At 35.0% G+C, this 21,058-nt stretch overlaps 1 protein-coding gene across 1 annotated transcript in view; it reads left to right on the top strand.

The window, feature by feature from the left end:
* The first annotated feature begins 7,419 nt into the window (after positions 1–7,419).
* Positions 7,420–21,058, top strand: part of LOC118267337 (cerebellar degeneration-related protein 2-like) — an 89,115-nt gene continuing 75,476 nt past the window's right edge. Inside the window, exon 1 of the mRNA XM_035581274.2 lies at positions 7,420–7,816. Coding sequence (XP_035437167.1) covers positions 7,741–7,816 — 76 coding nt within the window. The 5' untranslated portion in view covers positions 7,420–7,740. The remainder of the gene's footprint in view (positions 7,817–21,058) is intronic.

Here is a 21,058-nt window from a genome sequence, read left to right as displayed (position 1 = left end):
TTTACATGAGTCTCTTAATCCCTTTCTTACGAAATACAGCTTCAGTTATATCTGCATCAAAATCATTCCTGACCCCAATTTAGGAGGAAAATAGTCCAACAACAAAGCTAATACAAAAAATCCGTTGATTTCGAATACAAAATAAACGGATCAAGGTTGATCGTCATCTATTGCTTAAAAGCCACCTGGAATTTGTTACAAATAGAACACAATGTTTACAGTTGATGGTGCGTCAGCGTCAGCATATCCAGCTACCCCTTACTCGCAGATAAGTTTCATGTTTATTGAAAAAGGGAAAAGGTGGAAAATCTATTAAAAGAAAGGCAGATTTGTGTAGCTTCATGTGCTGGTCTTCCTTCTAAAGGCACAAATGCTAGTTGAAAAACTTTTGCTATAAGTTCCAATACCATACATTTACTGTTCTATGTTAACTGACAAGCGTTTAAATAACATGTTTATGAGGCCTGGACTAATAAACCTGGCCACCCATCGCCCGCCATTAGGTAGGTAGTAGGTAGGTACTGGCATTCATAAATACGACCCACAATCAATCAGCAAAGGTCTACCTTTCACAAACGCAGTGTTTATTACAGATTAGCATCAATCCGTGTTGTTTATACTGTTAAGTCACGAAGGAAAATCTCATTCAGTACCCTTAGTACGAGTTTGCTTTACGTTCAGCGCTCTGATTGGTTGGTTCATTTTTGTCGGCCAATCAGAACGCAGAACGCGCTTTCGTTTCGATTGCTTTAAACTCATACTAAGGGTACAGAAAGATTTATTAGCCTTCGCTAAGCTGTTGTCTAATAAAGATGTTGATTCACCATTAAATAAATACTTAATGCAGAAGATTTTATGGTTATTAGATAAGTACTTTAGTAATAGAGTTAATTTACTTTAAGAACCGTTATCGGTTTACATATTGTATGATTTAAATACATAAGTAGGTATCTAGGTAGGCATGTGCTACTATAATCAGTCGTATATATCGGAGTTACTTCCATAGATGCTACAAACAATTTATAACGTTTCATATGCATAAGGTCGCAACATTAAATTAATTATTCGTAGAAAAAATTAAAACATCTGTCTCGGGTTCGATTCCCGGTCCTGGCAAAGTTTTTCGGTTTTTCGAAAATTTCTCATTAGTAGCATGGAGTTTGGAATTGTGTCCGGTATATGGCAATAAGTTCACCCTCTAAGTATTACATGGAACTTATAACGTAAATGGTGAAAAGTCGGTATACAATGTTCAGTGGCAATACTTGCCGTAATGTACACCTCTGCCTACCCCTTCAGGGATAAAAACTCTTAATTTGATCCACAAATTGTTGTATCGAGTCTCGGTGTCATGTGTAGGTATGTGAACTTGTATGTTTGTAAACGCACCCACGATACAGGACAAAACCCTAGAGTGGGACACAATGCGTTTAAAAAAAAAAACAATTATCTAAATAAAACTAACAACACAAATAAAAAAACCCAAAGTCACGGACACAAACATATTGTAATTAGCAATGAAATATGAAGAATATTCGTAGGAAAGGTTCTACGTTCTACTTCTGTCACTTCCTTGTTTCAGTCCGTTATGCAAGCTGATGCACTGCCTGTGTTACTAAACAGATTAGCACATAGACATTCCATATTTTTAATACTTATGTCGGCTTGTAATGCTCTTTATCGCTGTAATAAATATACTATTTTATTACTTACGACTTTTGTTTAAGTTAAGAAACAACTTGGTAAGTGGTTGTGATTCTATTTTTGTTTTCTTGAAGGTCCATTCATTTTTCGATTTGATTCAATTAAGTTAAGCTCTGGACTGGTTGTCCTGTTTTAAAATTTTTCGTCAATTCAGACATATTTTTTTATGGGCCAAGCCCGCCACAACCTCCCAACACCGCTGCAACTCGATAGATACCCATGAAAACACCGGAACACTCAAGTCCGGCGCGTCCCATACATAAATGACTGTCTTGAATCAGAAGATATTATTAGAGGAAAAGAAAAAATCTTTGGCATAATATGGAAAATAGTTTAAACATAAAGAACAGGACTCATCATTATTAACCACCGGAATACGTCATTGCTAACTATAGTATTGAAGAGTAATGCCCCCTTTTTAGAGACGGATTACCTGTGGCCCCACGTGCCGGGCCCCCTCTCGAGTGCTAAAGTGGAGAGGCATACTCTGCTCTTCACTTCAAGGAATAAAAAGCGTGATATTATGCTAATTGAGTCATAATTAGAAGCAAAATGATGATATCTATTTAATTACAATTTAATGGACAATATTAAAATCCTATTTATGAAGCTAATTACGTAGTAACCATAATGAGCTAGCGTTTTTGTAAAACTAGTTTTTTATCAGCTACTTTATAAACAATTGGCAATTATTTAGATTGACCTTTATTACCATCTTTTATTCAAGTAAAGAATCTATCACAGAACTGCAAGCTAACCATAAAATAAGATAATGACTAGACATATAAAACAGAAACACATTAAAATTTGAATCTTAAGACGTTAAGTTACACCTTAAATTTAATTAAAGCGATGAATATTCAATTTGAAGATAAAATCGGACAAGTTAACGTAGAAACAATATGTAGGTAGAGGTAATTATTATCTTTGTATTAATGTGGGAAGTTAATCAATTTCGCGCTTACTTATACAGAGACTTCTGCTTACCCACTTTAATCCATCAACTGGACAGTAGAAAGCGTACAAGCGTTATTGAAATAACATTTCTCATGGAATTCAATGAATTCATTAGTTGCTCATTTTGGTATGCTTGTATCTTACTTATCTCACCTCTTAATGATTAATAGACTTGAAATGATTGCACAGTGGGCGGTGGGGCGACAGGCTGCAGCGGGTTTGATAAGTTCGATTTTCGCACGGAATGAATACACAAATCAAAAGATAATTATTCTGTCTCTGGATGTGATTTTTATACAACCCTATGGGTTACCCGATGGGCCTCGGTTTGAAGCAAAAGCAGGAACGGGGTGGTGTTTTGGTTTACAACACCTCAGTTTTGCAAGGAGCAAAGGAGAGTTTTCGAAAAAGTATTAAGTTGGTCTAAACAATATTTTCAGATAGGTGGTATTTGGTCCAATCGTTTTAGACAAGTAAAGACTTATTCTTAGAATAGAACATCAATCTAAAAGCCTATAGTTACTTGAGAAAGTATTAAAATCAATATAACAAAAGCTATTAATGTGTTTATAGTGCGCAAACAACGCCAATCTATCTTTACGCGCAATAAATGTTACAATACAATAAAATATTTTACGGAACACATCGGCTATGGTAATGGACTTTTGATGGCATGTTAATGGAATAGATAGTAAGGTATTTAATTAACTCTCGCACAGAAATTCTGTTTCCTCTAAGAATAACCTGTATCTGCAAGCTGAAATGGCACTGATTGGAATGTCCCTAAGGATCCCTACTCATAGGAATATTCAAGCAAATTAATTCCTACGAATTGTGGAATGATCGGCCACGCGATCTTTCTACAGACGTCCATGGACTACAGTAGATAACTGAACAGCTTTCCTATAGGGAGGCTGTGAGCTGACATAGTTCACAGATTGACTACTACGAGTAATTAATAAGAATCAAGTTTTATACAATGTCGATGATGAAAAAGAGTTTTATATAATACCTACCATTGAAAATTTCTGCAAAATTTCTTCTACTAATCACTTTCCTGGCACTTAGAGGTGTCATCGTCTAGAATCCTTTCAATCCCTATATAATATCATTGAAAAGTGATGCATACTTTCTTCTACTAATCACTTTCTGAATCCTTCACGTCCAGAATCCTTTCAATCCTGCATCCAATGCCTTAGCCCTATAAACAATTATTTTCATTGTGAATTACCTGTGCCTATATTTAATACCTAGTTGAATGAGTTGTGTAAGTGCACGCTAGGGAGGCGGCGTTCGTATTTAAAACTCGTCCACTCTAGTTCATTGTTTCGCTGCGTTACTGCAGTTCAAGGACGTCTGGTTACGTTACTATTTACTTCGTTACGAATGCAAGGATTATTATGTATGTAGGTTAAGTTTTTATTGGCTTTGTTTTTTCCGCTTCGATTGGGCGTAGGCTTCGTACCGCAGTAATCGGCATTGAGGTTTTTTGTTTGTGTCTTATGTAATTTGGATGGATGTAACGGGATTTTGAAGCCGGAGTAAGTCGTGGTCTTTGCAGAATAATTCAGTCAGTCAGTCTCTATTATTTAGTCAGTCACAGTTGATATATGACTGGCCACAAGGTCATAATCATAATGTCTGGCAACGGGTCTAACGAAGAATGTCGAATCACTAATGACCCTTTAAGCGTGATGTAAACGGATGGTGCACAATTTTAAATACTTACAAGCAGCCCAATTGATGTCAGCGCAGACCCCGATCTAGTTGGGAAAGGCCAGGAAAAAGACCTGATCACACAGGCAATTACATAAAAGAACATGTTCCAAGAACAAAATTTCGCAATACATTCATGCACCCATTCGTCATCACATCATATCCTGATATTTAACAATCTAAAAAAAGAAATAAGTGTGTCGTTGCCGGTGCGTTCTCATTACAGAAAGGGTATCAAAATATCACTCAATCAAACTTGGTGACATAACCTTGTATCGCAATCTGTCCATGTTTCTGATATTAAGACTTCTAGAATAACGGACATGGAAGCCTAGATTTTTGTTCAATAAAAAAAAAAAATTTCACCACATATATTATGTACAAACATAATATATTTTCAATATTAATAAAATCCTTCAGTTAGCGTGTTCATAAGTTCTATATGTTCATGGCAACATTCAGGTGGTACTGCTATCAAACGGTCATTGCCCCGAAGGACATCTGCAGTGCCTATGGCATAATAACGATTATTGAAATCAAACAACTTGTTCAACCCTGAATACAGCCATACAGGGTGGGCAATTACTTTTTTATGAGAAGTTTTTTATTAATACTATAAAATGATCGGTTAAGAAGCTAGAAGCGAAACGCTTTGTGCGGTTGGGTGGAATTTCCACCATAAAGTGCTGTCTTTTTGCCGTTTGTCTTGTGGTGGTATGGTGACATAAACAGTTTATTTAGGGACTCTTTAACTACTACTTCTATTGTACTTTCAAGTATGCTTCTTTGACTGCTGAATCTCAGTTATAAAAGCAATATTTTCTTCGGCATTTTCCTTTTGGTATAGTTATCTTTCTCTATCCAACTCGTGTTCACTTAATACTAGAACAGCATGACTCGTAAGTTTACCATAAATCAGAAACTAGATCAAGCCTCTAGATAGTCTAACGACCTAATTTTCTGATGTTTGTTCATCATTTCTCATTATCTTTTTGTGTTAGCTCATGTCAAAGACTAGATTTATGACTACCATCCTACTATAGTTCGGTACAGGAATTTCATACGCTGATTGACGTGAGGGGACATCAATTTGATGAAGTTGTGTTCAGGTCGTTGCCTTTTGACCCGAATGTTAAAATAGACCAATAAATGTGTGCTAAGTTTTGAATAGTGTTATATTCTGCAAAAGGCTGGTAATGCACTTGTAACTGTTCTGGTGGTGTCCATTGCCGGCGCTGATTGTTTACCATCGGGTGATCCGTCCGCAATAATCTCAAGAGATTCTGCAAATGTTTTTTTCTAAATAGATATTTACCCTGACTTTGGTCTCACGTTGTTAATTCAAGCACAATAACAAATAATTAAACCTGCAAAGAAAATCTCAATCTAGAAAGCAATAAACAACATTTCATAATTAAACACACAACACCTGAAGTATCCTACCATAACTGTATTTTAAGCACACGTGCTGAGCGAAGCGTTCCAGGCATTCGGCCATGATCGATTTAATTAACTACTTGGCCCTACGCCTGCTCGCTTATAATAACAACTGTTACTATATTGATGGTCAGCCCTTCATCAATAACTTTAATTTGTAATATTTTATAAGTTATTTGTTGACTGTAGAAAACGCCATTGCTTTGAGTAAAATTCTGGGTTTAATTTGGTCAAGGTAATGTTTTGAGTTTGGAAATATTTCCATTTGTTAAATGTATCGCTAGTCATCCTGTGTTTTGGCTTATATTTCTAGGTTATTAAGCTAAGATGTCTCAGTATTTGTTATATTTGTGTGATTGTCATCATCTCCACTACTAGTATTAGCTATTTTATCTATCCGTTGACATTTTTCTACTCCTTCACATCTCCTTTCCCGTATTGCCCCTTTCTTTTCATATGCGATTCTAATTGTCTAATGTCCATTTCTTTTATTTCTTCACAGTATGCCTCTATTACTACTATAACGTCCGTCAAATACTCTCACTTACCGCTTTCTGCTTTAATAATTATGAAACGACGAATGTGCTTCACAATTAATGCCAATTTTATTCCAAAAAGAATTAAGTTAGCGTCTAAATTATAGTAACATTATAATGAATGAAGTTTCTATTTAGTCTGCCGTCTGTGTGTTGACTTAACGACGATTTCGTGAACATGACACACTTATGATAATGAAACATGATTACATTAAACTATTTTACTTAGAAAATGTAAGTGAAGTTCAAATTGAAAGATCATAATGTTACTTTCGTTCACCTGTTTCAAAGTATTACGATAAAATTATGAGAACGACGGAACTTTTACCAAAACAAGGTTGGTTTCGATTTCTTTGGCTCTTTGCCCTCATACATTTTCTCGTAAAGTTGGTCAAAGTATTCCGACTTCCGACCAAGTAAAATTATTTTAAAGTGTTGCGGCTTTAATCTTATATTTTCTTTTTCATTATATGCTTACTCTTTAATTTACCGGTCATCTACTGTAGCAGTAACGACCACCATATAAATTAATAACACACCTGACTGCGCTGCGAATGTTTAGAAATTGTTCTAAGAAAGGCTGTGTGGAATATGTATGACAATAAAATACCCATAACATCGTCTATACAATCTCAAAATATTTATAATACTTCGAAGACTCGGAGTCATGGCCTGCACTTGAATTGTGCGTGGGCTTGCATAAGGACGACTGCCAGTAACGGCCATTCTACGTGCCTTGAATGTATTTCCAAAGCGAATATTCAACATTTACATATGCAAATGACAAAGGTTTTACTTGGACAACTTTTGCAACACCTTCATCTATTATCTTCATTCTGTTCTGTGCTGAGATCAGGTTTAACTTGTATCTGGCGCAGGCTGTGGCGCAGGCGCTCTCCTATTGTGCGACAACGGATAGTCGGTGCAACGTTACGTGATGTCGTGTAGATAAGACACACCTAACAAGAAAAGAACGTTAACGGTTCATTGAAATCGAAAGAGTATACGAACTGAGTGAACGCCTGTACCTCGGCCCGAGAACAGGTTCCGAGTGGCGAGCGAGCAGCGAGTCAGCGACACATCCCGAGTGGTCCGCGAGGTTACCGCGCAGTGCTCCGCCGGCCGCTTATCTACGTGCGCGTGCACATCCGATACCTACCGAACGACCGACCGCGCTAACCAACCGCCGCGAACTTTACACCAAACTTGCGGCAGATAACGTTTACTTACAATAAACGACACCAGTGCTTTTATATTAAAATCAAAACTAACAAGGATTTTTATTGATATGAAAACTTAAATCAGGTGTTAAGTGTTTGTGCAGCCGGCATTTGAATAGCCGTTTGATAGTATGTTGCGGAGTGAACTGGCTTGATTAGTGGGTGTAACCATGGCGAGCTTCGAGGACCTTGCCTTCGACTGGGCGTCGCTTTGCCAGGATTGCCCGGAATGCTGGACCGAGTCAGGTAAATGAACTTTTTGTCAACCGTCTCTAATTCGTGACTTAGGTCTACATTTTTTACTCATACTTACAGTTTGTTTTCTGTTAGTCTGAGACGTGAATCAGTGTAACATTAACAGTAGAATTTGGGAATTATGAATCAGAAGCACAATGCTAATTTGTTTCTGAGACTACCGTCATTTTCGGAATAGTATCTAGGCATGTCTAATTACTGCTCTGAATTCTAACATTTTTGTCGGCGTGTGTAACGCATTGAGCGCTGTTTGGGTGAAGGTAATCCACCTGGTTGAGTTATGTTGAGCAAACCGAAATTGTAATAACGCATTCACATCATGATGTTTGTAAGCATGTAGGTAGACATACAAACAGTTTAATTAATGCGCGGTACAAAAGGGCACCGATCAAGTTACCAACGTTTCCAAATGACAATGCGTTTGGAACATTTGAAGTTCAATCACCTGCCCACATGTTTTTTCAATAAAACCAAGTTATTTACGATAATGTGACTGTACATATTGGCATAGTTTTTACATTTAACACGACTACAATAGAAAAACGTGATGAGAAATATTCGAGTGTGGGTAGAACAATAAAAGTATCATAAAAATAACGACAGTTGCAACTTGCAAGCTAATGTCTGTCTGTCTGTGTAAAAAGACAATTTCTTGCATTCTCCGAACTAATGTAATAATGTCTTATTTAGTTCTGTTGACATGTATTGTCGTTTTTGTCACGACCAAGTAATTGCAATGCACTTTCAAGTATTTGAGTCGGAGATTTTAATTGTACCCAATGATTTTTGTTGTGTTAGATAGTTAGAACTTTATAATTTTATATTTCTAAGTTGTGTCTATCTTTATAAGTCTGTCTAAAAAAATCAAACTACGTGGGTTCTTCTAATTCTAATTCTACAGTAATTAGTAGCATATTAAAACAAACATTTTCAAAATCTTTTATTTACAAATACATGTTTAAAACTAGAGGTATCGACATTGAAAGAAGAAGATCAAACAATATTATGCTACAATTAAGTTCTATAGTCTAACGTCTTATCTAAAGAAGACTTTATAATAACTGAAAATATAAGGAAAAACTTATTTTAATTATTTATTTAATCAAAGAATACAATCAAGATAAATATCTCTAAAATGCCAACGATAAAGATATCTAGATGTGCTATCGCTAACGATACACACTTAATGCGTGATGGACTGTTATTGGTTTTACGTCTCATTTAATATCAATTTATTTGCAATTTTTATTAATTATTGCACGTACAGATACGCTACTGTTACTGTTATCTTTATTTCCAATTACTTTTATTGCTGAGTAAGAAATGTCAGCTTACTCAGAATAGGGAAAATCTCCATAAACCGTTAGAATGTGCATCTCAAGGTGATAGAGGTTTCCTGGTGCTAATATCTTCATTGTAATACTTGATATTAGATCATGTGTAATGTGTATAAATAAATGGTTAGTTGAAGTTATAGTTCTTATACTTACATAGTGCTAAATAGATTATGGGATAAAATGTCAGTCAGATTAAACAGGGCATTACCTATACTGTAAAACGACGTGATGAATAGAATTTAAGGGGTGAATAGAAGACGAACAGAAGATGGGTGAATAAATGTTGGCAAAATCTATTCACCACTTTCCTGTATCTATTCACGCCGTTTTACTGTATCTTATGTTATACGATTAATTGAAAAAGGCCAATCGTAAAAAAACATCTATGCGTAACACCTACTGTAAACAAATTTGAATATAAGTGGTCATAGAGATAGATACAAACGAGACCAATTAAGAAACTCCATACTATACTATAAGTCTTCTTCTATTTTCTGAAACGCGTCGAAATGCGGAAAGACCATGCGTATATTTTGTTGCACTAAAGTTGAACCTGATTCAAACCGTGCACCAGCCAGTTCCGTCTTAGCTAAAAATGCTGGCTAAGGTAACCAACCAGATTTCAAATGATATGACTTAAACCAACGTTTTTCTTTGTAAACTCATTACTTCCTACGATATTATTGATTAGCAGCACGTACGTGGGTGCGGTTACCTTACGCGTACTAAATAAAACATTGGAATGTTGCTACTTGTTTCAACCAGACTTATTTTGACGTTGCTTTACTTGCTTTGATCTAGTTGTCGTGTGAGATCGACGTGCCAAGTTAGAAATTTCTCTGTTCAAATAAAATGTTGCTGGATATTAAATCTTTCGCAGTTTTACACCTGAAGATCTGCTGCTATTAATTGAACTGCTAATTTGATATCAAATACTTCCATAACTTTTCTTGCTTAAATTAAAGTGCCTTTACGCAGGGCTATAAACAGACTTTTGAAAATCGAACTCAAGAATATTTTACACGACCAACTCTGAGAAATCTTACTCGATAGACTTGCGGTCACTGGAATTCTAACGCAATATGTAAGTATATCATCAATTAAAATGAAATTGAAATAACATAGGTACCGTACCAAACTAGTTTGCTGTCATCTCAATCAAGCGTGAGGTGATTACAAACACTTTCTTGAAGAAGTCGGTTAAAAAACGTGTGATAATAGTACATCGACCTTGGTCGGTGGTTGCGTTTTGTTTCGTCTTGTGTGTTAAATGTTGCAGCGGTCACGCTTTCCGACATTTTATTTGGTAGGTGAATTGAATTAAATGCTCTTTTATTTAGCATTCATGCTAAATATGAAAGAGTTAAATACAGAATACGAAATGTTACTTTAAAATTAAATTTAGGAATTGATTTCTAAAATTTAAATGTGTAAAATTCCCGGAGGTCTCATCAGTGTAATTAGGGAGTGCCGTAAACTGGACACCATTTCATATTATGTTTGTTTAAAACTTTGAAAATTATTGGACATCTTTCAAATCCAGTTTACTTAACTACTAATTAACTGCCAACTTCTACGGACTTTTACCAGTTATACTATAAACCTGAGGAACATACCAGTATTGCATACAAGTTACTGTGGGAAGACTAAGTATTAGTAGAAAGATTAGAAAGGTTGTGGGCAGGCGACATGGTCGTCCTGTCGACCCATACTGCAAGTTTGTTAACTTTTAACCCTGTCATATTTATGTGAAACGTTGTTGCAAGACTGGACTTCGAAGTTTTAACTATGTAACTATTAAGTAAGTAATGATTCACATCTATGACTAAATAATAACTAATGATGCACATCGAAGAGTTTAAAATCTTACCTAACGATGAACAGAGGTAGTACAAGTTTGTTTTACGTTTAACGAGATGGAAACGGCAGCGCATTCGGCGCTCTGATTGGCTAGTTTATTCGCACCGGCCAATCAGTACCCTTAGTACGAGTTTGCTTTAGCTACGTTTAACGAAATCGAAACGATAACATAGTTTTGTATTAATTTATTCGTATTTTGCAAGGGACAGGGGTAGAAGGTTTAACCTCTCGACAGGTGGTGATGTATCAGGTGTCGTAGATGCCGGTGGTGTAGAGCCGTGTTTCACCTTCTGTCTGTATTACAATTAAACATATTTGCTTGTATTATTTTAAAGTGTACTGATTGATTAGTGGCTCAAGCCCTTTTTGTAAAGAGGGTAGAAAGTGGTTGGATTGCAATTTCCGCTGTGTATAAAGTTACAATCAAGACGGCTTCGGCATCGCATGTTAGTTTATTGATTAGTATGTATAAGTCTATAATATAGAGTAGTATTTTGACCTGAAAATAATAAAAAAATACAAATATTCTACAAATAAAACTGTTTGGAGTGAGTTTATAGGCTTGTTCCAAAGAAGTTATTTTTCACTTACTCAAATATCTTCAATGGCCAGGGTTCCGTAGAAATATGGTACCTATTACAGATCAGATTTTGGACTAGTAGGTACATTTTAGTAACGTTTCATGTACGCATCCTGATGCTTACTAAATACCAGTTAATAACATCGTAATCGAAATGTCTTGCTAAAAGCGATACTTAGGTACTTACCTTTTAGCTCAGTTGTACGATTGTATCAGAGATATTTCCGGCTATAATTCAGCGTCTAGATATAAAGATATCAGCTCGTGAGCCTAGTTCTTCATACAGTCGTTGCGGAACGCTTTCACGCGAGATAATATAAAAGAAAACCTAATTAATCATTACCCACCACACCACGAACTGAGTGAAACTAAAAACTGTTGAACGTGGTTAAACGGTGATCGGGTTTCCTTTAGAAAATTAATAGAAAAACAAATTAATATTGATCTTTATCACGTAATTAAATACGTAAAGTTAATGATTTGTCAATATTACGATTGTAAAGTAATCAAGCTTTGATCTGTGAAGTGGAAATCGATGTTATCAGTTAGACATGACATAGAATATTAGTTCTACGTGAAGTTCGGATAGGCTGATGATGTAGGAGAAAACGGAGAAGAAAGCTCCTCATACCAATATTTGCGTCCACCACTCCCTTGGAATATTCAAATTAGTTGCTAGAATGAGGCCACGCATTTGGTATAATTTTATCCCCTATCATAACGTAACTCTTCAATACTTAACATAACTAGCTAAACACAGGTATACCATAATAAACTACTGATAATTACCTAAAGGAAGACCAATAATCTTTATGTATGTCGCCGTTAAGCATCTCAGTCTATTAATCCCATGTAATAGTCCAGTATAATTATTGCTAAACATCGTTCATATTAAGACTGTCCATTTCTAAAACATTGCAGACATTTCTAAGCTGGTATTAATTGCTTGTCATACTAAATATAAATGGGTACAAGTATGTATCACGTAACATTTCGATATTAGGAATAAACTTCTCAGAGTTGCCGTAAAAGTCAAATCAACTTTGATTTTCCGCAGGAGTAATATCTAGTTGATACTTGAGTACTACCTCATAACTACTATTTACATTTTATTACTTAACATTACGCTTTTAATAATCTGAAGTTGATAATAAACTTTAGACGTACGTAATGGTTCTTTTTTCACAGCTTTATCATTAGTTTTATAGTAATGAAGCCAAATACCCTTCTAAACACCGTGTTACTACTCAAATAATTTTATCTATACCGTATTATTATATAATCATTCTGGTAACAATTCTTGGACCTTGTAGACATTATCATCATCTTTGTTCTAGGGATGCTGCTATCGTTGTATCGAAGTCAAAGACAAAGCATTTATTTCAATTAATCTTTAATTAGGTACTTTTTTAACGTCAAATCGAATTGTCTATCACCTGTCCGTCAGTGAAGCTAGGTGCTAGTTCCAAATTGTAACTTTGAATGGAGAAAAACGAGCAAGAAACTCCATGGACCTCTGTACATCTGCCTTACTTCTCATGTCGGCAACTCCCTCATAGATTTATAAATCACTCTGTCAACAAGGCAGTTTACTTTCTTATTTTTATTATAAATGCGACAAAGTTAACATTAATTATTAATTAAAACGTTTGTGTAATCAACTGGGAAACTACTTTCTATCTCTATATGAAGAAAACATGTCATGTTTAAGAAAACTATTAAGTAGCTACTTATCTAGTTTTTATTTCTTATTAGATGGTGTTAGCGTGATTGGAGGTAAATGATGTTCCGTATTCCGTATAAAGGTGTCAAAAGAAAAACCTCATTTAAGATCTTAATTGTGTAATTGTTCATTTTCTTTGATACTCGTAGAAGTGAAGATGAGACCAATTAGTTTATAACGTATTCAAATTACTTCGTCAATCAGGTTGTAGAAGTGTAGGTGCAGATGACAAACAATGAGAAGAGATTATCTAGTAAGAAAAAGTACCTATGACCGGAGATTTTCGATAGTCCAAATTCTCAGTTAACACATTTTTTTTTAAGGTGGAAAAATCATCTAAGGTTAGCTTCTCCCGCCTTGGGCGAGGCAAGAGGGAGGTGTCAGACTCTTACTAACTAAAACCCACCCTGTTCATACTCCAGCCTTTCGGGCCGAAGCTCCGGTAAGCTCGCTAGGCAATCCGCAGCTTCGAATCACAGTTATATCACATAGTTTGCAATTGTATTTATATTGATCAAGAAACAAGCAAAAAGTGAATGTTAAATATCAATAAGCAATATTATGTCCACGGTCCACCTACCATATTATAACATAGGTATTCACCAAATACATATCTATTCACCGAATAAAGGCGTGACCATTGACCAACTTTAACAAATTGTTCCTTCCAAATACAGAGTCAACTTTAGCTTATCTAGCAATTACATAAACTTAGACCTATAACTGCCGTATTCAGAGACATTTAATGATTATTTAAACTATTTCTTAGTAACGATTTTGTACCGAAAACAAATAGGTACTAAGTCTAACATTAGAACTCAAGTCGGGATATTTACCATGTTTATTTATGAGTGTCCGATATTTCGGCACTGTTGCAAGCGCCATGATCACAGATGAACTGCTAATCAACTGTTGCGCCATGATATCAGAAACTCATAGACATAAATAAACATGGTAAATATCCCGGTCTTAAGTTCTAATGTTAGTGTTAGAGACCATGTCCGTTTTTTTAACTTATATAACAATTATTACTAAGGACTGGGTTAAGTAATCATTAAATGACTCTGAACAGAGTGGTTAGCCTAACTTCAGCTAACTTATTAGATAATTCCCACAAAACAACGACAGCCGTCGACGAGCTAATTGAAGGGTATACAACTCTAATTGCTGGAGACCATTTCACTTTTCCTTCACACCTTGAAGCCAGTAATTTATATTCCACAGTAATTGTTTCTAACACCAATAAAGTGGGCGTCCATTCTTATTTAATTAAAGCTTAGTTCACACGGTTTCTGACTGACTGTGACTCAAGACCTTATATCAGATTGAATGCTACTTGCTGCTATTTTGTTACCGAATCAATTTCTAAGGGCATGCCGTGTAGGTTGGGTTGAGTTTTAGGTCGAAATCCTACGCAGACGGTCAATAAAATTGCGTTTTCAAGGTGTTTTTGTTAAGTAATGTTGTGATGGGTCAAATACGGTAAACCTTGTATCTTGTGGCTAATAGTGTACTTAATTAGGGTATGCAATTGATTGCACAGGGACGAATTCAAAATCAGGAAACCGGTGCTAAGAGAAACATTTTTTGTTAAAAATGATAAATTGATTATTATTTTAATAAATTATATTGTAAGTGAACTCTAACCACATTGTCGTATTGTTGGTAATCTTGACAAATACGTCTATCAATCTGTCCCTCTTCGTAAAATCAACCAAAAGGGATATTACGCTCATATCAATGGAATCCAAGAAACGATGAACGTTTAAATGCCTTTTTCGTTTGCTAAGAACTTGGATATTTACCAAACATAATCAGTATTGAGTAAAGTACGCCACAAGCCACAGTACCTTCAGTTATGGTATGGTGTGCAGGTAAACATGTGCCGCTATCTTTTCGGTCCAAGTAGAGTGAATGAACTTTTCGTGTGTTTACACATAGACACTATTAGGTAATCTTTGTTACTTACAACAGTCGTATAAACGTGTTAATACGACGATAAACAGGTGGCGAAAATATCTTTCTCTTGCCTTTATGTTTAATGCTTACACTTTCACTAAGTTTACCTCTTATTACGATTTTTAAACGTCCATATGTAGGTAAATATTTAAAAATCTAAAATTTTAATGTAGATTTTTGTAAGACATTCTCTTTCGGCGTCCATACAGGTCCAGATTATAGTTCTCACGATTGCTGGCGATCGGTATTGCTGTCATTGACCCAAGAATTAATGGAGTGGTTCCCATAACTTTGTATCGACGTGAATTTCAACTTTATATCGATATTGTTATTTGAAATTATTAAATTGATTCTAATAATTTGTTTGAAACGTTTGTTCTTCGCTTTGGCTTAGGATTTATTTTATGGTCGAAACACGTAAGAATTTGATGTTTATTTTAGCTTTTCGTCTATGGTTTTGCCTCTTAGAATAAGGAAGATTTCTCCCAAATAGGTTCGATTTTGTTGTAAAATCCTGAAGAATAGTAAGTATTCCACTTAGGAAAAAGTAAGAATGAAAGCTCTTTATAATATAATAGATCATTTCTACGATTTATTTTTCTACACACAAAGCAAGATAATAAATATTGTGAATACCGACATAACAAAGCTTATTGATAGGTCGATAGCTCACTTAAGTGTTTCTTTTGAAATTGACTTTACACACGTAATGTTTGGAGTCTGAATGAACAAATTGTGTTTACAAATAAATCAGCTAGACCAAAAGTTTAAATGTCAACATTTTGCAAAATCTCCGAACAATTTATTTGTATTAAGCTTCTTTCAATTACGAAAGAGTGAATTAAATTAAAGTTGAACATGTAATTTCGTTGTTCAGACGTTATTTTGTATGATTTGTCAATAGGACGAAAATTATTGTGTTATTTATAAAACATTACACTTAACTTGTAAATAAAAATAAATCTTTTATTATTTTGATTGTGTCTATGTGAGTATGTGTGTGTGTGAACTTTTGATATTTGCAGTTGACCCCATTAAATGCCACTACCTAACCAAAATAATGAAGACCAAATCACTATAAGTGCTGCTCACTTAAGAACATGATCAAATAGAATAAATCTTCATCAAAAACAGAACCTATTTCTTATAGCCATTAAGTAGGTAATCGTTCGGTCTACTTGCTTCTACGAAAAAGGGACAAAAACGTCACTGGAATGAGTAATTAGCAATTCGACTTGGTCAAACTACCGTTATAATGTAAGTGTATCCGAATTCTTTACTCATCGCTTCTGTGTATCACTATTGAATATAAATATTAGCATTTGAATGATAGTAAATCAATGGCGTCGCCTACTTAAGGGCCTCGGCACAGATACACTAAGTCTCCGCCTTGCATGACAACTTATTTGTGAAGTGGAACAAATGTTCAAGCTTTAGAATGTTTTAGTACAACGTTGTTTAAAGTTGAAAGTATTATGACAAGGTTTTTAAAAAATATTACAATGGTAACTGATTGGATATTTTTATAAATTGGTTGCAAGTACAGTTGCAGAATATTAGGTTATGAAAGTGTCGTTCGTTTCTCTGTACTTATATGTAGTCAATATTTCTCATTAGAAGAATGTCTCTGGTAGTTCAGTGTAAACTAACTCAAATTTACTTCTTACTACTCATGAGTATAAAAGATGAAATATTTTACGTTTAACGAGACCGCGTTCGGCGCTCTGATTGGTTGGTGCATTGCAGCTGGCCAATCACGGAGCCGATCGCGGTCTCATTTCGATCTCGTTAAACGTAAAGCAAACTTAAAGACCCAGGTCGGTTTTCTTAGATCGACAATATACTCTATAATCTAATCCCTTCCTTTAATAAATTCTGGTTAAGTACAAGGCACAATAAGTTTTATTGGAATTCTCTGTGAGTTAGTCGCCATACAGGGAAAGCTATTAAACTATCATTAAAACTGAGTACATTACGACTTCCTCCAGGGAGCTAAATGAGGTAACAGAACATCTGTTTTATTGAAATGGTTTATTTAAATGCATATGTAGGTAATAATATTCCATTCCTGTATATTGATAAGTCTTTTTGCATTAATTCCTCGATGTACATTTAAGTAAATGATGACTCCACATGCCGCAATCAGGTGATGGTAAAAAAAATATTATATTCCTTATTTCAATAAATTCAGGAATATAATGTTTACTTTATGTAATAATAGTTGTAATCAACTGCTTAAGTTTGATGTTGCATGAATAACAGGAAAACTAAAATTAAAAACAAAGAAATTATAGCGTTTTTCGGACGCGATCCGTTTACACACTGAACAGGTATTTTTTTACCTTTTACAATCTAATAGTAGATATATGTAGATAAACGTGGCGTGAAGTACATACTACATTTATCTATAATGTAGGTACCAACCCACCTACATAATTTCTTCACCGATTAAATTTTTCTTGACCGTCGCGTCGCGATGTAATTTACATGCGATCACCGTACCCATCATAAATGCAACGTTAATGTTTCTTTTTACGATTCTCTCTGGATAACTTTCAAAGTAATTTAGAGTCAATGCACTTGTTTTAATATTCTTCTTTTACTCCCATTATTATGGCTAGGCTTTCTTTTGAAGCGTCGTTGCTAAGCGCTGACCGAGTTCGATACAATTTATCACCTATTTATCAACATGATTGATTGGCTCATGGCTGTTGCTGTTTGCAGCGGGTAACGGAAAAGATGTATCTATTGTGTAAATGTGAGCAAAATATACCAATGGGAAAGATAGGACTTGTCTGTTGAAAATAAAGAAACAGGCATTCAGTAAAATCGAATGAAATTAGTTGTAATATTTTCTTAATTCTATGACAAAAAGCCTTTCCTCGTCAATGGAACTATTACAGGATTATGAAAAGAAAATAAAAGAGCGTACCTATTCCTTTTTAAAAGGCCGGCAACACACCTGTGACTCCTCTGGTGTTACGGGTGTCCATGGGCGGCGCTGATCGCTTACTATCAGTTGATCCGTCGGCTAGTTTGCTGCCTTTCCATAAAACAATTATAAGGTTTTGTTACTTTGAATTCCTGCCTTTAATATTTTGTTTAGTCATCAAGGATCCTTTTTTCTAAATATTTTTATTTGACCTAAATCATAGCATTATCATAGAATTCCGTTATTTTTCAAATTCTTACCGTCCCTCTTCATCTACCTATCAGTCATCATTCCCATCACTTACATTCTTTCTCATATTTCTTATAACTGTTACTTCATTATACTTATTTTTAAGCCGAAGGTATTTTAGTTCGTCAGATCATTATGCAGTCGTTACTTTAATGATCTGAACCACAAACACGATGTCAATGATCTCCCAGTACTTTTTGGGCTTCCGTTTCTTCTTGATATTTTTCACACTCTATAATTCTTGGCTTAACTTTGACATACTTTAAAGTTTTGTCACGCAACAGCTTCATGTGATAATAACCTCAAACATTCTTTTATAGTTTTATGCGTTCAGATGTTTTATCTTTTTTCTTTGTTGGTTTTTGTTTGATCAGCTGATAACGGGATCTTATTATAAGGGTCATGTTTGTTCAGCTATGGTTTTGGTTATGAAATGTGCCTATTTGAATTGTGACTTTTAATCGTCTCTCTAAGGAAGTATTGCAACATTCTGAGAGTATGTATTGCCTAGTTTAATAAAAATTACGGATAAGTTATCTTCCTAATCGGTTTCTGAAACTGTTTCCCAACTACAAGCATCAGCATTTAGCGAGCATCTTACCTACAATGCAGACTTCTAAAAACTAGGTAATGACACAAAACACAATGGAGTCAACTTCTTTCTTTTTGAGACAAAGTGATTAATATTGAGCAATAAAACAAAAAAACACATTATCCGGCCAGCTGTAAATATTCTAATAGACTGTTGCAACAGTAATATGAGATTCAATAAAAATCTGAATATACAATCTATTTGCTTATAAGAGTCCACGCTTCATCGAGTTTTGCTTTTTTCACGTCTGCCTCATTATAACGCTATAACGTTACATTTGCGGAATTATGTAAGTAATATTACAACGGCTATAGATAGTAAATTGGTCAACAAATATTATAGTTTATAATTAATTTTGAGTTACTCAACTTTTGGTCGAATTTTTGATCAGAATTGGCGAAAGAAATTCTGCAGTCATCGCGGTTTTTGTAAATGATAGTTGGATGTGATATACCTGTTAAGTTTGTTCAATAAAGCTTAGAACAGACAAATGATGAAGTTCCGATGATTAAGTTTCATATTCTGAATCTAGAATTCTTCGATAAACTTGGCTGTAACCGTATAAACGTCACAGGCTGTTGATGTTGTTGTTAATGAGGCACGTAGCAATACTTCATGAATTTGTTTTTGAGGGGGGAAAATCACCCAACGACTTCTCCCGCCTTGGGAGAGGAAGTGTCAGCCTCTTACTGACTAAAAACCACCCCGTTCCTACACCTGCTTTTCGAACCCCGCTAGGAGCCCCGGTAACCCGCTAGGCAGTCCGCAGCTCCGTGTACAATTATACGTTACCAATTAGTTTTTAAAAGTTACACGTGGCAAGTATACATTTCTATTTTCGATATTTTCCACTATAACTAGAACTGACTATAGTTACACTTTCAATACAGTAAAATGTCAGTTTATACTGGACAATTATCCCCTAAAGAGCGCCGTTTCTCTACGTTCCAAGTAATTAAATTAATAATCTTAAAATCATATAAAAACTATTATATCCGTAGTGTGCGGTTCAGTGAACGTTTTAATGTTCGTTTCAGAACATTTTAATTATTCATGAAATATCCTCAGCGTTGGTTAGTTTGCGTTTGCGAGACTTTAATAAAAAAGAAAATATTTGTTTGTAGTAATTAGTGAAGATGTATTTAAGTCTTGTAGAATTGTCATAAATAAGTTTAATTGACTGTTGTTAGTTGATCTAATTAATCCGTGAACCAATTTAATATAATTATCATCATTACAATTATGTGAATGGACACTTATTAAGCATTTAGAAGTAGTACTGAAGGCTAAATATTGTTGTCTAGTAACTATTACAAATAAAATAAATAAAACATGGCGCTCATTATCATGGTGAAAATTGTAACCTTTCGTAATCACACACAAATTGGTTCTAATGAATTTCGATGAGAAAATGTGGCCAAGTCCTAATCACGTGACGATCTCTAATGCTTAAGAAACTTTTAATAAGTCATTAAATTCCTTATTTCCTCCTTATGATAGCTTAGTCCTAGAATCGACTCGTTTTGCAATATGATTAGTTAACTTCGAAATTCCATGGAATTACAACAAATAGGCTCGCTCCTTTCTATATGGCACTCTAACATAATTAGTAAAAAATTGATGTTATAATAATATTGAATACGGATTTTTAATCTCCCTTCTTCTTTGAGATTAAAGGTGTGCCTGATGTTGTTTGATAACAACCTTGTTTGTTAAAAAGGGATTACTTAACGTATTGACTACAGACAGAAAACTGTTGCATATCTACTAGCGCCAGTTACTATGTTTCCCCCATGGATTTTAACGTGTGTTTTTTTTAAAGAAAATCCCCACTTGTATTTTATCCTGTATCATGGTTGCAGTTACAAACATAAAAGTTCACACACACATGACACCCAGACCAGAAACAACAATTTGTGGGTCACGTAATGAGTTGCTCCGTGCGGGTATCGAACCCGCTACATGTTGCACGGCAGACCAGGCACCGCGCTAAAACCGTGC

This window comes from Spodoptera frugiperda, chromosome 23 (genome assembly GCF_023101765.2).
Source record: "Spodoptera frugiperda isolate SF20-4 chromosome 23, AGI-APGP_CSIRO_Sfru_2.0, whole genome shotgun sequence".
NCBI lineage: Eukaryota > Metazoa > Arthropoda > Insecta > Lepidoptera > Noctuidae > Spodoptera > Spodoptera frugiperda.
This window is presented reverse-complemented; position numbering and strand designations above follow the sequence as displayed.